Consider the following 20,601-nt stretch of genomic DNA (forward strand, 5'->3'; position numbering starts at 1 on the left):
AGGCTGAGCAAATAAAACCCTCACTGCTGTTAATACATGCGATATTAGATTTAGACTTTGTTTATCAAACGTTTCTGGTACTATGTCTAATAAAAGAAGTTCAGGTTTCAGATCAACATGTTTTCCTGAAATCTTTTCTAGCCACATGTGTATTTTTGTCCAAAGTTTTCTTGCTTTAAAACACGTCCACCACAGATGATAACATGGGCCAGGTTTTTGGTTACATTTCCAACGTTTACTAGACATATCTTCTCCATCTCTTCAACCTGGATCTCCAGCCCCCACAAGGTGGAGTAATGGTATATATAACTTCTTTCTCCCATCCTGGACTACACTTTGAAGGCTGGAGAGGAGATTGCAAGATGAAAGCTTTGCTATTTGCGTTGTTGGTGGTGGCACTCATGTGCAAGGACCCAGGTAGGCTCCCGAACCTTTGATTTCAGATGATGATCAAAAACAGACTGAGGGAAGTTTGTTATTTGAAGCCGTTGTGCTCCATTCTGGGGGTGGGACTTTCCCCCTGTTCTGTTCTGCATAAGGAGGCTCCATGGGAGCCTTTAGGAGGGAAGAGGAGTTCTCAATTTGAAGAGAAGCCCATAGCTGAGACAGCGGGTGGCCCCGTGGGTATTCTGAGGTAGACTGCCTCTGAAAGTAGAGGTTCCTTTGCAAAGTGAATTCTGCCATGGGATTAATCTTGGGAATGCGATGAAAAATATCTCCTTGACTTAATCCTCCCTCTCCCTCCCTCTGGCCTTGCTAATGCTGAGTTTTCCAAGTGTACGGCCAAAGGGGATCAGAGATGCCACCTTCAAGTCAAGAATGGATTTTCTTTGACATCAACCTGAGGTTGGTTGACATTTCTGGGATCTTAGGATTAATCAGGCTCCAAGCAGAGACCAACCTCTCAGGTTCTCGTCTGATGATATATTATGATCTCTTTCAGAAAAGTTGCTTTTTTTTCCCCAATCTCACCTTCATTACATTTATTATTAATCCAAGGTGGTAAACAAATGCTCCTTTCATGCTCAAATACCATTTTCCCCTGAACAAAGGACCCAGAGAAATGGCTTGGGGGAAGAGAAAGTTTGACAGGTGGGGATTTCTTGGTTCAGGTGGGACTGGATCTCACAGACTCCTTGTTTGCAAACTATTCTATATTATCTTTCTAATAATGTTTTCCCAGCTGACTTTATTCTACAGAGATAGTCTACGATCTAATACATGATAAAAGGAATATCAAAATAAGAGTGCTCTCTTCTGGTCCTTTTATCCAGTCACGAGTCTGCAGTGTTTCTTCTGGGATACTTTGAAAGTACCTTGTGCCGATGGAGAAATATACTGTTTCAAAATGTATGATGTTTCATCCTCAGAATCGTATAGTAAGCAAAACTCCTTTCCTTTTTCACAACTTTTCTTCTTGTATGGAAACTAGAGCTCCCAATTGCAGCCAAGAATTGGAGGTCATATAGGGCCTGTATGTGCCCTGAAGTTATGGCCAGTTGGCAGACAGTTTAAGGGATGCCAGGAAACCTTGGAATAGGGAGCCCCATCTCTCATAGGAGCAGCTCAGATTCGAGCTGGGGGAACATTCAGTTCAGGAGGAAGGAGGCCTGCACTCCTACTGGGAGGAAATGCATGAATATGTCTTCACAGCAGTGGTGGGATTCAGATTTTTTTTTTACTACTGGTTCTGTGGGCGTGGCTTGGTGGGCGTGGCAGGGGAAGGATACTGTGAAATTGCGGCGTTATCGCGACACTGGTGGGCTGCTCATGTGTCCTAAAAGCCTCGAATGATCATCGAAGGGCTCTTTTATTAGAAAAAGTTAGTTACAGCGTCATCAAAAAGGAGCGTATCAAAAGGCATATATAATCACACATGGCACAAGTAAACTAATGAAAAGTTCACAGCATTCTACAAATAAACCAATAGAAAATCACATCATGGCAAAGGGTGGGCAAAGGGGGAACGGAAGATTACAAGCGGCATGGCATTGGGAGGGGGAGAGGGGGAATAGAAAGTTACAGCACAGCATAGCGGGGAGAAAGGGCATGCGTGGGTGTAGCTGGCTCACATAGTTCTTGTTACATGAGGCTGCATAGTGAGTTATGACCGTTAGGCCAGAAAGATGTTTCTGGTGCGATGTTTTTGCATCCCTGTGTATGTGTGTTTCAGACAGTAGAAACCGCCCTGCACGCAAACACCCGGAATGAATTCCAACATGAAATCCCCATTTCCTCTCGATCAGCTGGGACTCGGGAAGCAGAGAAAAGATGGGGATGGGGGGCCAGTCAGAGGTGGTATTTACCAGTTCTCCAAAATACTCAAAATTTCTACTACCGGTTCTCCGGAACTGGTGAGTACCTGCTAAATACCACCTCCGGTTCAGGGTGGGTTTAGCATTTTGTTGAGACACAATCGTAGATCGATTGTTTGATACTGTAAATAATTGTCTTGTTTTTTGCTTCCTTCCCAGTTATAGCAAATGGATGTGCCGAAACATGTCCAGAAACAACCCCCCAAATAGAGGTTAGCTGTTGCAATACTGACTTTTGCAATAACAATGGGCGACCTTAACGATTGAGTTTTGCTCTTCATCCATCAAGGACCTTCCTTGAAGATGTATGCTTCTGGCCTTTCCCACAACCTGGCCCATAACCCCCCCCCCTTCTGCTTTCTTTGAAACCCCCCCCCCCTTCACCTTCTCTCCCTTTTTCCCAATCTACAAGTGTCATTCTGCTGCTTCTGTACTTTAGCAACTGAATAAATGTCTGCATTTAAATCCCACTGTGGGTAACATGTTTGATGTGCCGCGCCCATTTTCCTTTCATGCAGGTTGATGTGCAGAACGGTAGAAGGCTAACGGTTATTTTATTTATCTCACTGATCAATCTTTATGATTATGTTTCAAAACAAGGAAGGGTGAAGAGCATCCATGATTCCCTTTTCTGACAAATGAGGGGAAAACACACAAACACTGGGTAGCATTCTGTATCCTTTCTGAAGAAATCCAGGAGATTAAAACCGACAGGGAATCCCTCCATCAGGATGTCTTTGGTTAGTACAAAAGCCACATTCTTGCAACCTTTCTTGAGTGGTGTTTTTCCTTGAATCTTCTGCATTTAAAGGAGTGTAGGAAGTTATCACCCAGCCCTCTCCCAGAAAAATGAAATATCCTAGGAAATATTGAAAAGGGTGGATGGATGCAAAAAGAAAGAAACATGTTTTATAAAGACGGAATAGCTGCCTGTAGCTTCCTGCCCATCCCCACTTTGTCAATGGGCCATTAAGAAGGCCAAGCTAGTCCCTTTACATAATAAAGACTTCTCCCCTTCAGCTCCAGGGGGGATGGGTTTAAGGCATGATAATACTGGCCCGTTTACCCAACTCACCACATGGCATCTGAGAACTCAACCAAACCTGGATTCAAAACGCAGCCTAGTTGCCCCTGCATGGCCTCATGGGAGTCTGACAACCAATCAGAATACAAGCTCAAGATCAAAGGCCAGAGAGGGCATAAAACCAGGGACTTTCAGCATCTCAGTCCTTCCTTCTCTTCTTCTCCACCAACATTGAAGCATGTGATCCCCCTTTTCTGTTCAGGACTTCAAGCCATGGGGTCCTGTCCATCATTAAAACCATCTTTCCAAGCAGCCTCCATGTCTCCAGTGTCTTTTTCCCCACTTGGAGCCCAACCCAGAAGGATGTTTCTTTCATCAGGACTTGACTCATTTCGAAAGCTCTACCTTAGCCTTGGACCTTGGTTCTAATGCAGGGGACTTTGTGGCCAATCCAAATCATTCTCCTGTAATAGACCAATCAATCATCCTGCCAATGTTGGCTCTTCCCTCAATGTTTTTAATGGCCAAACATTAAAGGGCTCAACGCACAACCCTGGGATGTACCAGTGTTAAGAATAAGGGTGGAAGAGTTATGACTTTCTTATTATCTTTTAAGTTTTATTTCCATTCCATTCTATACAATCACATGTTTACTGTGCATAACCGGGGCATATAACATTGAATAATAAACACAGCCCTCACTTATATAGAAAATGCCCTCTACAATACAAGCCCAATATACCTCCTTGGCCCACCATACACCCTCTTTCAACCCCCCTCCAACTTTCATTCTTCCTTCTTACATACCCCTCTACTACCTACAAGAGTTATGACTTTCATAAGAAAATTCCAATAGGAAACAAAAGCAACAACACAAGCAAAAATTCTTACTTTAAGATCAGAGGTTTATTATTTCTAATAATTTGGAACATTAGAAATGAATAGATATAATACAATACAATAGCAGAGTTGGAAGGGACCTTGGAGGTCTTCTAGTCCAACCCCCTGCCTAGGCAGGAAACCCTATACCATTCCAGACAAATGGATATCCAACGTCTTCTTAAAGACTTCCGGTGTTGGGGCATTCACAACTTCTGGAGGCAAGCGGTTCCAATGGCTAATTGTTCTAACTGTCAGGAAATTTCTCCTCAGTTGACAGGCATGGCAGGTTTGGGTCACTGACAATCCAAGCCGGCAAACCAACTCCTGGTTCAGCCAAACTGGTCCGAACTGGTAGGAACCCACTTCTGCCTCTGCCTTTGTCTGACCTGATCCTACCCACCTACATTTTGGTGCTTCAAGATAACTGAAATCTGACCTGACTTGGGAGAGAATTGTATGAACGGACTTTGAGGGAATGCTTTAATGGCCAGACTTGATATACCTCCAAGCTTAATGAAGCTTCAAAGAGAACTTTCGGCTATCGGTTCAAGGCAAATGTTGAAGAAACATTTGTCATTGTAGCTTCTGTAAGAACAACTGAGGTTTGCCTCGTTGTGCCGATTGCCCTAATCATTTAATGCAAAGTTTGTTCAATCTCTCTCTGTCCCCATTTTTCTCTTGGCTTTTTCCTACCTGACTCTGAAAGGATGAAGCTCACTGTCTTATTTTGGTGCTGCAACTTGACTGATTTAATTGTAATGCGCTCTACATGGGGCTGCCCTTGAAGAGTGTTCGAAGACTCCAATTAGTCCAGAATGCAGCCGCGCGAGCGATTGTGGGTGCACCAAGGTACACCCACATTACACCTATCCTCCGCGAGCTGCACTGGCTACCTATCAGTCTCCGAATCCACTTCAAGGTGCTGGTCGCTACCTATAAAACCCTACATGGCATCGGACCTGGGTACCTGAGAGACCGCCTCCTGCCAATTACCTCTCTCAGACCAATTAGATCTCACAGGTTGGGTCTCCTCCAGATTCCATCTGCCAGCCAATGTCGGCTGGCGACTCCCCGGGGGAGGGCCTTCTCTGTTGCAGCTCCGGCCCTCTGGAACGAGCTCCCTGTTGAGATCCGGACCCTTACTACCCTCCAGGCCTTCCGCAAACCCACCAAGTCCTGGCTGTTCCAGCAGGCTTTGGGGGGGCTGAGAAGCATTTACCTCCACGGAAATTGTGAATGTTGGTTTTGTTTTTAATATGTTGTCTTTGTCTCGTTTTCCCCCTTTCCCTTGTCTTTTGTGAGCCGCCCGGAGTCCTCCGGGAGTGGGCGGCATACAAGACAAATAAATAAATAAATAAATAAATAAATAAATAAATAAATAAATAATAAATTAGCAAGTCTTGCTCAAAAAAAAAAAAAGAGGAGACTTTTGAAGAAGTATTTTTGTCCCATTTCTGGGCGTATCCTTAAGTACGAATAAGCTTAAGAGAGACACATATTTTTTTCCCCACTGATTAAATGCAGAGTTCGCTCACCTTGGTCAAGAATCTTGTATAGCAGTCCTTGACTTACGACTTATTGACCATTATAATGGCCCTGAAAAAAAGTGATTTATGATGACTTTTCACACTTATGACCATTGCAGCATTCTTTCTGGCCCCGGATCTCTTATGATCAGTCTCAGAAGCTTCTTGCTGGCACCGGCGCACCCATTGAAGTTGCCCTCCAAGTGCCAGCAGGCTTTGTGGTCTATGCAACTCCGGGGAGAGGCAGCAAGGAAGGCCTCAGCCAGTTCCCAGAGTAGCATAGGACTTTCTAGCCACCGCTCCAGTCGCCAGCCTCGCCTGGATAGCTAAGCCACCTCGGCTCCATGCCAGGCGGGCCCAGCTGATTGGGTGGTCCCTGTGTGACTTCAGTCCAGATTACCTTAAGCGGAAGCATTTGGTCTGAGCCGAGGTGGCGCAGTGGTTAAATGCAGCACTGCAGGCTACTTCAGCTGACTGCAGTTCTGCAGTTCTGCAGTTTGGCTGTTCAAATCTCACCGGCTCAAGGTTGACTCAGCCTTCCATCCTTCCGAGGTGGGTAAAATGAGGACCCGGATTGTTGTTGGGGGCAATATGCTGACTCTGTAAACCGCTTAGAGAGGGCTGAAAGCCCTATGAAGCGGTATATAAGTCTAACTGCTATTGCTATTGCTATTTTAATCTCCCGGATTTCTTCAGAAAGGACGCAAAATGCTACCAGTGTTTGATTTGATTTTTTTTTATTTTATTGCATTTATATGCCACCCTATTCTCAGAGGGACTCAGGGCGGCTCACAAACCAAAGGTAGGGGATACAAACAAGAAGGGAAACAACAAACAAGGAACTACTGAAAGAATTTAAAAACAATCAACAGCCACACAATTCGAGCGGGGACGGGAACTCGTTAGCCCCAGGCCTGTCGGAACAGCCAGGTTTTAAGGGCTTTGCGGAAAGCCTGAAGGGTGGTGAGGGTATAACTCAACTGCCAGCTCGGTTTGTGTGTTTTCCCATCTTTTGTCAAAAAAGGCATCATGGAGGGTGACCACTCTTACCCAGTTTTGAAACCTAGTAATAAAGATGTCAGGCCTGCAGTTTGGAGTTTGGAGTTTATTCAATTTGTAGGCTGCCCTATTCCCCGAAGGGACTCAGGGCGGCTGAACAAAAGCCAAGGGAGGGGAAATTACAAAAAGTAAGACAAAGCAATCAGACAATAAGAACAATTTAAAAGCACAACAGACACAGCAAATTCGAGTAGGGGGGGGGGGGAACTCAACCCCAGGCTTGCTGGGACAGCCAGGTCTTCACGGCCGTCCGGAAGGCCCGAAGGGTGGAGAGGGTCTGAATCTCCACGGGGAGCTCGTTCCAAAGGGCCGGAGCAGCTACAGAGAAGGCCCTCCTCCGAGTAGTCGCCAGCCGACATTGGCCGGCAGATGGAATACGGAGGAGGCCTAATCTGTGGGATCGAATGGGTCTGTGGGAGGTAATCGGCAGAAGGCGGTCTCTCAAGTACCCAGGTCCAATACCATGTAGGGCTTTATAAGTAATAACTAGCACCCTGAAGCGTATCCGGAGACCAATAGGTAGCCAGTGCAGCTTGCGGAGGATAGGTGTAACGTGGGTGTACCGAGGTGCACCCACAATCGCTCGCACAGCTGCATTCTGGATCAGCTGGAGTCTCCGAACACTCTTCAAGGGCTGCCCCATGTACAGCAGTTCCTTTAAGAATCTTTGGCCTGCCACACTCTCATTAAGGGGGGGGGAATAGCAAGGGGTAGAAGAATGTATTGTTTAAAAAAAAAATTCCTTTCTAGAAGCTCAAGGTCATCTTTTGTCTCTGCACCTTCACACCTGACCGGAAGCAGCTGGGTGTGGATGCCAGCATGGAAGAAGGAGATTGGACCATGTGATGGATTGTGGGTATGGGGACAAGATCATGAACTTTTAACTGGGTGGGATTCTGATGTAATTTCCAGATTTGGGATTTCACAGATGTGCTAAGATGTCTGATTTATTAAATTGGAACTTTAAGGATCGTTTTGCCTTGGACTCTGATTTAATTCTACATGATACTTGGAACGCTGACAAAAGATTTATCAGTGAAGTGGATAAAAAAAATAACCTTCAGCCTTCTACCATTCTGCAAATCAACTTGCAAAAAAGGAAAATGGACACATCACGTCACACGCATCCCAAACACTTGAATTTAAATGCAGAAGTTTATTCAGTCACCAAAGTACAGAAACAGCAGAACGAAACTTGTAGAACAGGAGAAAGGGGAGAGAAGGTGTTGGGGGGGGGGTGTCAAAGAAAGCAGAAGGGGAATTAAGGAAGGGCCAGCTTGTGGGAAAGGCCAGAAGCAAAAATCTCCATGGAAGGTCCACGATGGATGAGAGCAAAACTCAAAAGGATATTTTAAGGAATCATGTTGCAAAGATCAGCTGAGCAACATTTAACTTTATTTCCATGCTGTGATCTAGGGCATTTTGGGGCACATCCGTTTTCCAGCTCTGGAAAGGAAATGTAAAACAAAACATTTGCAGCACCAAAAATTGATCTGCGGTTGTTTCTGAACAAAACGGTAAACCCACCCTGAAGACACGTTCATGCATTCCCTCCCAGCATGAAGGCAGACCTTCTTTCTCCTCTCCTGAATACTCGAGAGTAAAATATTAAACAAGAATCCTGGGGAAAGTAAGATTCACTGCTTAATCTGCAAGAGCCAAATTTGGACACGTCCATAGGACACCCCTGTTCTACCAGCTTTTCCCTCCCTCTTTCTATAAAGAAAGTTCCCCTCCCAATCTGGGTTGTTCCTGGAATAGATGGGGCTCCCCATTCCAACCCCCCTGGCTTTCCAGGCATCCTTTAGACCAGGGGTATCAAAGTAAAGACCTGGGGGCCCACGGGTTGCTTTTGACCGGTTCACCGACAAATGCACGCTCGACAAAAGCGTGCCCGATGAAACCGCGGCGAGAAAACCGCGAGTTCTAAAGCGCGCCGACAGAAGCACACTCTAAACCTAACCCTAAACCTAACCCTAACCCTTAACCTAACCCTAAACCTAAACCTAATCCTAACCCTAAACCTAACCCTAAACCTAACCCTAAACCTAACCCTGAACCTAACCCTAAACCTAACCCTGAACCTAACCCTGAACCTAACCCTTACCTTAACTTAAATCACGCTTCTGTCAGTGCGCTGTTGTGGGTGCGCTGTTGTGGGCGCGTTGATGACATCGTGGTTTTCGCGCCACGGTTTTGTCGGCGCTCTTTTGTCATGCGCGCATTTGTCTGGTCACCCTTTTGATCTGGCCCACAGGGCCATCCTAGAAATAGCAAAGGACCAGCCTGTGATGGGCTGGGCCAGCCCAGGCTGACCAGGTGCTGATCTACAATTTTGATCTACAACCTTCTTTTTCCTTGTTTTTCCTCTTTCCCTTTTTGACAAATTAATTAAAAAAAAAAAAAGCTCCTCGTTGAATTTTAAAATCGAAGTAGAACAAGTAGAAGAAACAATGATAGCAAAAATCTAAAACATTTTGATGCACTGTAGAATTAGATGAATGGCAAAAACTTTGGGAAAGGGGTTATAAATTGGTGACGCCAACAGCCTACAAAGAAAATTTGTATAAAATATTTTATAGGTGATGTTTGCCACCCGCAAGAATGGCAAAGATGCTTTGAAACTTATCTCCCAAATGTTGGAAATACGAACAGCTACCAGGTTCTTATTATCATATGTGGTGGACTTTTCCTATGGCGAAAAAAAATATTGATCAAAAATAAAACAGTGGCTAGAAAGAATGACAAAACAACAAATAGACTGAAAAGCAGAAATGTTTTTGCTGGGTATTCTACTGGAAAAATATAACAAAAGAAATACTTATTTAATTTTACATATGATAACAGCAGCGAGAATTGTGTATCCACAAAATTGGGAAAATAAAAGTGTATCTACAGAGGAAAATGTAATAAAGAAAATATTTGAGTGTGCTGAAATTGATAGATTAACTTTGAAGATTAAGGATAAGGAAGATGCAGAATACTTTTTAACTTGGGAACTATTTTATCAATGGTTAGAAAATAGAAGCAGCAATCAGAAATTTAAAATTAAGGAGGATATGTAAATAAAAATGAAGTAAGTGTGTAACTAAATAATGAATGTTGAATAAATAGGATAAGGAAGTATGATTATTAGACTTGGAGTATAAGAGTGATAAATGTGATGTCTATAAGGTTTGATATTAACTAATATGATAAAACTGAACAGAGTGTTTAATTAAATAACGGAAAATGTTTAATAAGGATCAGTGAAGATTAGGGTGAACCGAGTTAGAGAAAAATGGTTATAATTAATGTGTGTATGAGGTTTGTTAAAAGAGATTGTACCCATGCAGTACACTGTCCTTGTGGATATGGAAATGTTATATATAAAAAAGGAAATTGCAGAATGAAAAATAAAGAAAAAAGAAAAAGAAATGTTTTCTCTTTTGCATTTCAGCATCCAAGAGGGGAGAGGAAAGAACAAAGAAGAAAAGGAAAGAGGAAACACAAAGAAAAAGAGGGAAAGATAAGAAGAAAGCAAAGAAGGAAAAAGAAGGGAAGAGTGGAAGGAAGAAAGAAGAAGAATAAAGAGGGAAGGAAAAGAAGAAAAGAGGAAAGGGAAGTTAGGAAGGAAGGAAGGAAGGAAGGAAGGAAGGAAGGAAGGAAGGAAGGAAGGAAGAAAGGAGATTATAATGAGAGGGATGAAGAGTTTGAGGGAAGTCCTGCCTTAGTACTTGGCCACCAACAATCCTGCTGCCCTTTTGCCATCCCCTTGTCTCCTCCTCCTGACCTCTCCTGGTGGTCTCCCATCCAATTTCTGAGGATCTTTGGTTACAAAGCCAGGTCTCCTCATGCAGAGAGGGAGTGGGCCTCCCTCTGACCTGTACACTTTGCCCCACACATACACACCTGGCGAAGGAGAGTGAGAACAACCACAGTAGCCTCAAAGAGGAGGTAAGCGTAGCCAGGCACCCCCCTGAGGGAAGAGGGGCTCGACCTGAGCTGTGGGGTCCCGGTGCCGTGGGAGCTCAAGGATTGGGCTGGGCACTTGCTCCCCATTGCCTCCTTGTCTCACCTTCCTCCTCCTAAGGAGACAGTGGATCCCCCAGCTGCTCCTGGGCCACCACAGGTGACCCCGTCCCAAGTGACATCGAGCTGGTTATAGCCACCATGCTCACAGCTAACCCAGCTCCTGAGATCAAACACAACCCTGATGCAGCCCTCCATGAAATCAAGTTTGACACCCCTGCCTTAGACTGAACGGCAAGAGGCCGTGAGTTCAGGGCACAGGCATGTCCGATAAAAACCCCAATTCTTAGGTGCTCTAATTTCCATACAAGGAGAAAAGCCGCGAGAAAGGAAGGGAACTTTGCTTACTCAATCCCCCGTAGCTGTGATTCAAATTGTAACAATACTTGCTTCCCGCGAAGCACGTCACTGGAAAATCGTGCCAGTAGTAACATTTCAGACTCGCGACTGGATAAAAGAAACAAGAGAGATCTCTCTTACTTCGATGCTTCTCTGATCTTGTCTTATCGTGTATTATCGTAGATTATCTGTGTAGAATGAACTCAGCTGGGGAAACGTTATTAGAAAGATAATATACCGTATATACCCGAGTATAGGCCGACCCGAATATAAGCCGAGGCACCTAATTTTACCACAAAAAACTGGAAAAGTTATTGACTCGAGTATAAGCCTAGGGTGGGAAATGCAGCAGCTACCGATAAATTTCAAAAATAAAAATAGATACCAATAATGCCATTGCCCATTGAATAACATATACAGCCTGCCTGTGCCCATTAAATATACAGTAGCCATTGTAAAAATTTGCTCTGCATAACAAATTATTATCACACAATACCGGTGTATTCAATGAAATACTTCACTCACCTCATGATGCTGATGTCCCGCTGTGATGATGATGTCCCGCCTCCTATGACACACGGCACAGTGATTCCTATCATTGGATCACTGTACCAGAGGAGGTGGGACATCGCTATGTGGCTGCTTGCCATAACAAGGAGGAGGTGGGACATCGTTGCAGAGCGGCAGGAGGGGGAATCGTAAGATAGCCCTGCATTACATTAGAACGTGAGGAGGGGGGATGGTGCGGTGCACGCTGCGCGGCAAACTGACACAGAGGGAGGGGAAACTCAGGGGTGCTGGGCCATTCACGAGCGTCACCCAGCGGCATGGCCCCGCCCCTTTTTCTCCTCCATTTCAGGCAAATTTTTCACTGACTCGAGTATAAGCCGAGGCGGCTTTTTTCAGCCCAAAAAGTGGGCTGAAAAACTAGGCTTATACTTGAGTATATACAGTAGAATAGTTTGCAAACAAGGAGCCTGTGAGATCCAGTCCCACCTGAACCAAGAAATCCCCACCTGTCAAACTTTCTCTTCCCCAAGCCATTTCTCTGGGTCCTTTGTTCAGGGGGAAATGGTATTTGAGCATGAAAGGAGCATTTGTTTACCACCTTGGATTAATAATAAATGTAATGAAGGTGAGATTGAAAAAAAAAAAGCAACTTTTCTGAAAGAGATCATAATATATCATCAGAGCAGAACCTGAGAGGTTGGTCTCTGCTTGGAGCCTGATTAATCCTAAGATCCCAGAAATGTCAACCAACCTCAGGTTGATGTCAAAGAAAATCCATTCTTGACTTGAAGGTGGCATCTCTGATACCCTTTGGCCGTACACTTGAGAAAACTCAGCATTAGCAAGGTCAGAGGGAGGGAGAGGGAGGATTAAGTCAAGGAGATATTTTTCATCGCATTCCCAAGATTAATCCCATGGCAGAATTCACCTTGCAAAGGAACCTCTACGTTCAGAGGCAGTCTACCTCAGAATACCCACGGGGCCACCCGCTGTCTCAGCTATGGGCTTCTCTTCAAATTGAGAACTCCTCTTCCCTCCTAAAGGCTCCCATGGAGCCTCCTTATGCAGAACAGAACAGGGGGAAAGTCCCACCCCCAGAATGGAGCACAACGGCTTCAAATACCAAACTTCCCTCAGTCTGTTTTTGATCATCATCTGAAATCAAAGGTTCGGGAGCCTACCTGGGTCCTTGCACATGAGTGCCACCACCAACAACACAAATAGCAAAGCTTTCATCTTGCAATCTCCTCTCCAGCCTTCAAAGTGTAGTCCAGGATGGGAGAAAGCAGTTATATATACCATTACTCCACCTTGTGGGAGCTGGAGATCCAGGTTGAAGAGATGGAGAAGTCTAGTAAACGTTGGAAATGTAACCAAAAACCTGGCACATGTTATCATCTGTGGTGGACGTGTTTTAAAGCAAGAAAACTTTGGACAAAAATACACATGTGGCTAGAAAAGACTTCAGGAAAACATGTTGATCTTAAACCTGAACTTCTTTTATTAGACATAGTACCAGAAACGTTTGATAAACAAAGTCTAAATCTAATATCGCATGTATTAACAGCAGTGAGGGTTTTATTTGCTCAGCCTTGGAAAAATGAAGAAATGCCACCAGATGATGTTGGATTGTGCAGAAATGGACAGACTTGCTTTGAAGATCAAAGGGAAGGAAGATACAGAATGCTACCAAACATGGAATTTATTTTATCAATGTCTGCAAAAGAGGTGTAAAGATCAGGAATATAATTGGCATTGTTAAGCAAACAGAAAAAAACCCAGAGAACGGGATGTTTACCAAACACTAATTAAATGTAATAGTAGAAAATGAATAAAACTTTATTTAAAAGAGATAATTGGGAAAGAAGGGAAACTGGAAGAGAACCAATGAAGAAGCAAGCAGTCTCTGTCTTGAAGATGGAAGGTACCATTCCACCTGCAATATAGGAGCTCCTGTACAATTGCCGTCTCTCCCTGAATTTATCGTAGGCAGCACAATCTGCGCAGAGGACACAATTGAAGCAGACCAAAACATAACACTGAACTCCCTCAAACAGAAGAAGTGAACGGAGCTTGTTGCTGATAAAGCTTGGATGATTTATGCTTTACCCATCAATCAGAACTGAGCTGGAAGGGACCTTGGGGGTCTTCTGGTTCACCCCCCTACTCAAGCAGGAGACCCTCTACCATTTCAGACAAGGGTTTTTCCCAGTCTCTTCTGAAAAGCTTCAGTGATGAAGCTTTTTGGTTTGATCCCAAGCATGCTGCTTAAATATTGCGCATATTCTCAAAAATGCCCCTTGATCCATGAGCAAAATCCACTAGAAAATCAAATTATGGAGCAACATAGGCATTTTTTTTGGAATGTAAGCTTTTTCAAATCAGTGAGATTAACTGTGGTTCATGGCCAAGATGTTCAGTAGATAACAGGGAAGAGGAAACCCTGATTAAATGGTTGGTTCTGGGTGTTCTTTATGCTTGTGGTGTCCCTGCAGGCGTTTCCTTATCAGGGTAACACGGTCCATGCACGTGAGTGCAATGTTCTCCTTCCAAACCATGCTCAGATAATTTTATGTAGCCTGCTTAAAAAAAGGGTCTCCAGGAGAGCCGTCATGATTAAAGAGAAGAATAAGATTGGAAAAGGATCTGGACCAGGAACCGATGGAGCTGCAGGGTCGGGAAGAGGAGCAGGTGGAGGAGGACATTTCAACGTTGGATGGTCCAACAGTGGAGGGACCCATTTGATGAGTTGGGGGAGCTTCTTCATAACTTCTGATGAGAGACCTGGGAAGTGGGGCACAGTAAAGAGCTCCTTCTTTAGCATCGCCGTCTTCCAGAGATGCTTGGGGGCTCACTGTTCCAGCAGGTCAGAGGCAAAAGAGCATTTGGGAAACAAGAGGAGCATCTGTTGCAACAAGTTTGAGGATCTGCAACAGAAAGTCCTGAGGCCCCCATTTTTTCATCTTGCTCACCTCTTCTGAATTTAGCATACACCCTTATTCGAAAAGGGCTGGCTCTCCATTAAAGAAGAATATACTGATATCACATCTCTGTTCTTCCCAGTTGTATCTCTCGCCGCACCCAACAAGGGCAATAAGGAAACTTTTGCTTTGCATATTTTTATGTATTTATTTTCAAATTGTTTAATTTTTAAAATATTCTCTTGAGTTCTAAAATATATTTCTTCCCTGTGTGGCCATCTGATCTTTTTTGGTGTTGGGGGCAAAAAGGCCACACCCCCTGACCTTCCCTTTTCTCCTGAATCTCCCCTTCCTTCCCTCTTAATCCTAGAGATCCAGCCTCCTCCCACCCACCCCATCTCCGAGGGGTATAAATAAGTGTCTGCTTCCATCCTGGGCTACACTTTGAAGGCTAAAGAGAAGATCTCAAGATGAAAACTCTGCTGCTGGCCTTGCTGGTGGTGACAGTCGTGTGCCTGGACTTTGGTAAGGTCACCAAACTTTGATCTTGGATGATAATCAAACCCAAAACAAGGGGAGAGGTAGGGTAGTTGTGGTCCATCCTGTTGTTGGGACTTTCTCACCCTTTTGCCCTGCACAAGGAAGGTCCATGGGAGCCTTCAGGGGGGAAATGGAATTCTGGGGTAGACTGCCTCTGAAAGTGGAGGCTCCTTTGCGTAGTGAGTTCTGCCATGGGATTCCTCCAGGGAAGGAGATGAAAAATGTTTCTGCTCACCTCCCTCTGGCTTTGCCGTCCTTCAGTATTTTGAACGGTGCGGCCAAAGGGGACCAGAGATGCCTCCTTCAAGTCAAGCCTGGGCAGTCCTCAACGTCAAGATTGGTTGTTGTTGCTGAGATTCCTTGGACCCATCAATCTATCAAACACCCTTGGGGGTCTCCCATCCTAGGATTAACCCACCCCAACCCTGCTTAGCTTCCACACGGAGACCAGCCATTTAGATATCCATTTAATAGCGTCTTTCAGAAGAGATTAGATGGGATTTTTTTACTCTCAGCTTTTATCCCAGCTACTGTGGCGCAGGGGTTAAAATGCAGCATTGCAGGCTAATTCTGCTTACTGCCGGCTGCCTGAAGTTCGGCAGTTTGAATCTCACACACTCAAGGTTGACTCGGCCTTTTCCATCCTTCCGAGGTGGGTAAAATGAGGAGCCAGATTGTTGCAGGCAAGAGGCTGACTCTGTAAACTGCTTAGAGGGGGTCGTAAAGGACTGTGAAGCGGAATAAAAGTCTACGTAATATGGCTATCTAGTTTTGTAATGAGGAAGAAACCTAACACTCCTTCCTCCTATTTCCCCCACAGCAACAACGCTGTGAAGGTTGGATGGGCAGAGAGGTGATTAAGTCCAAAGTCACTAACTTGCCTTTCATGGGCAAAGTTGGACTAGAACTCAGGTTTCCTATTTCTAGACCATTTGATCTTTCTAGGGAAATTTTCACAGCTAAGCTTAGAATGAAAAGATCTATCACTTAATACAGTGATGGGTAACCTTTCTCTCCTCATATGCCGAAATTGTCCCCACACCAGTGGTGGGTTTCAAAAATTGTTAGAACCTACTCTGTGGGTGTGGCCTCCTTTGTGGGAGTGGCTTGCCACCCATCTGACCGGATATGAAATTATGAACTAATACTTAGGTCGGTCCAAGTAGCTATTCAGAAACTCTGGCATTGAAGCATGCAAGTCTCAAAGCTGTCAGTTTACAAGATCCTTGCCAGTGGGGGGTTTCAAAAAAATTTGGAACCTCTTCGGTAGGAGTGACCTACTTTCCGGGTCCACTGCTGGAACCTCTTCTAACCGGTTCGGTAGATTTGACGAACCGGTTCTACCGAATAGGTGTGAACTGGTAGGAACCCACTTCTGTCCCACACCAACAATGCAATGCACCCAATGCATGGGTTTGTGACACACACACACACACACACACACAAACCCATGCACAGCCTACTCTGCCTCCTGCACCATAGTGGGGGTTTGTGTTTTCGCCCTCCCCAGGCTCCAGAAGCTTCCCTCGAGCATCTGGGAGGGCGAAAACAGCCTCCCCTGAGCTCCAGAGGGCAGAAACTGGCCCGTTTCTAAATTTCCATAACTTCCAGGAGGCCCATTTTTCGTCCTCCGGGAGGGAGAAAATGGCCTCCCCTGGGCTCCGGAGCCCCCCCCCCCAAAAAAACCTTCTGGCATTAAAAACAGAGCATGAGGGTGAAGCGCTGCATTCCTCAATGCTCCCCCCCACCCCCCACACATATTCACACGTGACCCCAATTTATGCACACACACCTTCCGCATGCGCGACCGAGATCTGAAAATCAGCTGAGAGGCAGGTCCATGCGCAATGGAGCTCAGCTAGATGACGGCTTGCATGCCTGCATAGAGTGTTCATCATCACGGACCTCATACGTAAACAAGATTACCAAAAAAATATATCAATGTAATATTTCTATATTTCATAACTTTCATCCAGGACACACCCTGATATGTTACACATGCCCCGGAGTACTTTGTAAAACCAAACAGAAATGTCCCAAAGGGCAGAATCTCTGCTTTAGAAGGAGAAAATTTTACGATCTAATCGGTAAGCGCAGTTCTTATCTTTTCTCACCGTTGCCCCATGTAATCATTGCTTCTTTGACTTGTTCCTTTTCCATTTTATACATCAATAAGTAATTGCATAATTTTTAAGTCAATTTTTTCACCTGTTCCCCGTTAGAATCCTATGAAACGCTCTTGGTTCTTTATTTAGACCCCGTGTTTTAACATCTTCCTTGTATCTTGATTGTATCTGAAGATATGGCCGTAAGAGGCTTTTTTGGATGAGAAGTGAAATGTTTTCTTTCTTTTTTTTTATAAATTTTTTATTTTTATTTTTATTACATAGAAACGTATACATACAACAATAGAAAAAGAAAAGCAAAAAACACGAAGCCCATTGTCACATACAGTATGTCGTTTGGTTACAGGTCTTTTAACATTTATCATTCTTATACCTTCATTGTTTCATTGAATAGATTATAATTTAGTATCGTTTCTTATTCCTCTACCTGTGGCAGTCCATCCCAACTATGTTTTCCCCCCCACATACACAACCCGTATCTCTCTGCTATATATTTAATAGACACAACAATAAAATAAAATTAAAAAGAAAGGAAAAAAAGGAAAAACACACACACACACACACACACAAAGGGGAAAAAAACCATCATCACATGCAGCATGTCGTTTGGTTACAAGTGTTTTAACATCCACGTCCTCGAATAATATTTACCATCTCAAACTTTTCATCTAGTAAAATTAAAAACCTCATTTTCATTCTACAATATATATTCAGTTAACATTAGTATTATTTTTGCCCAGAAAATATACTTATGTTCATTATTGTCCTTGTATTTAATACCTTCAAACGGAGATCTTATTCCTTCATTATTCATCAAAACGTCACTGCATATATATATACCAGTTTTCAATTATTCCCTTGTTAAAATTGTTTATCAGCAGCGAAATATCATTATAATACGTTCTTAACATTATACATTATATCACCAGACCTTATATTAATTTTTCATTGTATCATTGTTAGATTATTTCACAGCATAGTTATATCATCATTAGAAGTGAAATGTTTTCAAAGGGGGAAAAAAATACAACAGGAATAAAATAGAACAAATTGTTATTAGATATTTCTTATTATTATCCCGCCTTGTTCCCGCCTTCTCCTTTAGTGAAAAATGTAGAAAGCTTTCTAAATCCTTTGTTCTTGGCTCTCTTGGCATCTTGGCCAGGAGCCCTTTTCCTTGGGGTACCCCAATAAAAAAACAGTTAAAATACCTGCACCTCATGTCTGGCGTCTTTCATTGGCCTCGGCACAAGGCTCAGGACTGGATTGGGGACAACAGATGCATGAATGTGTTCACTGTGGCTTTGTCATTTTGTTCAGCAACAACCACCGATCTGTTCTTTCGTATTTTTTTTTAATAATAATTCTTTGTGTTTCCTTCAAAGGATTCGGGGCCAGCAGGGGATGTGCTGCTACCTGCCCTACTGTGGGACGCAGTGATGTCATTGCGTGTTGCTCAACAAACCGCTGCAACTTTTAGTTCTACAAATGGCTAAATTCCATGCGTTTGGCTCTCATCCATCATGGGGCATCCTTGAAAATTTATGCTCCAGACCGTTACCGCCAGATGGTCCATAATAACCCTCCCCGCTGGTCATGACTTGCTGCTGGGATGGGATGCATTCTTATGGTATAAGGGAACCAAAGCACATGGTTACTTTAGAAGACATTATATAAGAGAGGCTCTGTTATTAAACTGGGAGAAGATTAAGAAATTACATTACTTAAAAATTCCAGTCTTCAATCAACCATTGAAGCCTTTTCATATTCAATAATATACAAAAAGGAACAAACAGTTAGATATGCTGAACTATTAAATACAGAGGGTGAACTTAAATCCATTCAAAATTTGAAACAGGAAGGAATCAAAATTAATTGGTATTCATATGTGAAAATGCATTCTAGATACAATGAAGGTCAAAAAATGGAGGGTTTTTATGATAAAATGACTGAATTAAATAAAATCTTAACAGGTACTGATGAAAAAGTAATTTAAAAACTTTGTAGCTACCTATTAGAGATGAAGCTACAGGAAGAAGAAGTTAAAGAAACTATGTTAGAACAGGAGGGTGACCAATTTTATAAGGTATGGGATTTGTTCTACCAATGGTTGGATAAAAAAAACTGGAAATGAAATTGTTTATTAATGGACTACCAGAAAGTTATAATTGTTATGAAAGTTGTTTGTTTTTTTTGCTATGAAATAGAGTGTTTGATCATATGATATATAAAGGACAATAATATATTCAATGTATAAGAATGGGATGATTTGAATCCTATGTATAATTGTAAGCATTGACCATGTTATACTGGTAAGATTTTTATATGGTAAATGGACTAATGATGATGTAATAAATAATTGATACATATATGAATTGAAATGTTCAATAACTACTTGGATTAGCAATGGGAAACTATTTCTGAAGTTGAATATGTTGCACTGTAAGTATTCTATACTCTATGGATGATTAATATTAGCGGTAACTTGAACACATAATGTTCAATGATAATGATGTATTTAGTTATGTTTGATGGATAAACAGTGATCTTATTTTTAATTGTAAAAAGTGATGCACAAAACTTTGTAACCAAACGACATGCTTGACGAAATTGAGGAAAGTTTTTTATCTGTGTTGTTTTGTTTTAGTCGGTTTTAAAAATTGTGTGTGTGTGTGTGTGTGTGTGTGTGTATGCATGTATGCATGTATGTATGTATATAACCCTCCCCGCTGCTCAGAGGTGGTATTCAGCAGGTTCTGACCATTTCTGGAAAACTGGTAGTGAACATTTTCAGTTGTTTAGAGAACCAGTAAATACCACTTCTGACTGGCCCTGCCCCCATCTATTCTCTGCCTCCCGAGTCCCAGCTGATTGGGGGGGAATGGAGATTTTACAGTATCCTTCCCCTGCCATGCCCACCAAGCCACGCCCACCAAGCCACGCCCACCAAGCCACGCCTACAGAAGCGGTAGTAAAAAAAATTCAATCCCACCAATGCGCTGCTCTCTTTGACATCTCTCTGTCTTCCCCTTTTCTCTTGCTCTGTAAGTTTCCTTCTGCTAGTTCTGTAGTTCAGGAATCAAATAAACCTTAGCATTCAACTCAAGTGTTTTGATTTTTTGGAAACATCCCTTTCACAAAACCCACAGGTAGAGAGCCTTCCTCCAGGATGCAGCAGGCAGTTTATATTGGGATGAGCAGGCTTAGGTCCAATCCCTGTTGAACCGTGGCTTGGCTTGGCTAATGGGTAATGACCTTACACTCAGACAGGGTCAAGAAAGAGAAGACAAACCCACAACTGAATCCTTCCTCAGTGACCTCAAACGTCAGTGCTTCTCCTTCCCTCCC

The 20,601-nt window shown here is 43.3% G+C and overlaps 2 protein-coding genes and 1 long non-coding RNA gene across 3 annotated transcripts; 2 read left to right on the forward strand and 1 right to left on the reverse strand.

Moving 5' to 3' along the window:
* The first annotated feature begins 338 nt into the window (after positions 1-338).
* Positions 339-2,785, forward strand: LOC116512272 (cytotoxin 5-like). The gene is made up of 3 exons (XM_032222667.1): positions 339-417; positions 1,275-1,379; positions 2,475-2,785. The coding sequence occupies exons 1-3, from the start codon at positions 363-365 to the stop codon at positions 2,573-2,575; spliced, it is 261 nt and encodes an 86-aa protein (XP_032078558.1). The 5' UTR covers positions 339-362; the 3' UTR covers positions 2,576-2,785.
* Positions 2,786-7,944: 5,159 nt separating this feature from the next.
* On the reverse strand, positions 7,945-12,932 carry LOC116512276. The gene is made up of 3 exons (XR_004255865.1): positions 12,848-12,932; positions 11,166-11,264; positions 7,945-8,252 (listed from the first exon to the last, which is right to left on the reverse strand). It is a non-coding gene; the product is annotated as an uncharacterized LOC116512276 (long non-coding RNA).
* A 2,125-nt stretch (positions 12,933-15,057) lies between these two features.
* On the forward strand, positions 15,058-18,733 carry LOC116512063 (weak neurotoxin 10-like). The gene is made up of 3 exons (XM_032222338.1): positions 15,058-15,112; positions 17,104-17,214; positions 18,639-18,733. Exons 1-3 carry the CDS (start codon positions 15,058-15,060, stop codon positions 18,731-18,733), a joined length of 261 nt encoding a protein of 86 aa, XP_032078229.1.
* Positions 18,734-20,601: the final 1,868 nt, after the last annotated feature.

The sequence above is a fragment of the Thamnophis elegans genome, chromosome 8 (assembly GCF_009769535.1).
Source record: "Thamnophis elegans isolate rThaEle1 chromosome 8, rThaEle1.pri, whole genome shotgun sequence".
NCBI lineage: Eukaryota > Metazoa > Chordata > Lepidosauria > Squamata > Colubridae > Thamnophis > Thamnophis elegans.

Bases quoted from the DNA above. Each gene is read 5' to 3' on its own strand.
- LOC116512272 (XM_032222667.1), top strand. From the start codon at position 363: ATGAAAGCTTTGCTATTTGCGTTGTTGGTGGTGGCACTCATGTGCAAG. The intron at 418-1,274 runs GTAGGCTCCCGA...CCTTTTATCCAG, and splicing joins ACTCATGTGCAAGGACCCAG to TCACGAGTCTGCAGTGTTTC. The intron at 1,380-2,474 runs GTAAGCAAAACT...CTTCCTTCCCAG, and splicing joins TTCATCCTCAGAATCGTATA to TTATAGCAAATGGATGTGCC.
- LOC116512063 (XM_032222338.1), top strand. From the start codon at position 15,058: ATGAAAACTCTGCTGCTGGCCTTGCTGGTGGTGACAGTCGTGTGCCTG. The intron at 15,113-17,103 runs GTAAGGTCACCA...ACTTTCATCCAG, and splicing joins AGTCGTGTGCCTGGACTTTG to GACACACCCTGATATGTTAC. The intron at 17,215-18,638 runs GTAAGCGCAGTT...TTTCCTTCAAAG, and splicing joins AAAATTTTACGATCTAATCG to GATTCGGGGCCAGCAGGGGA.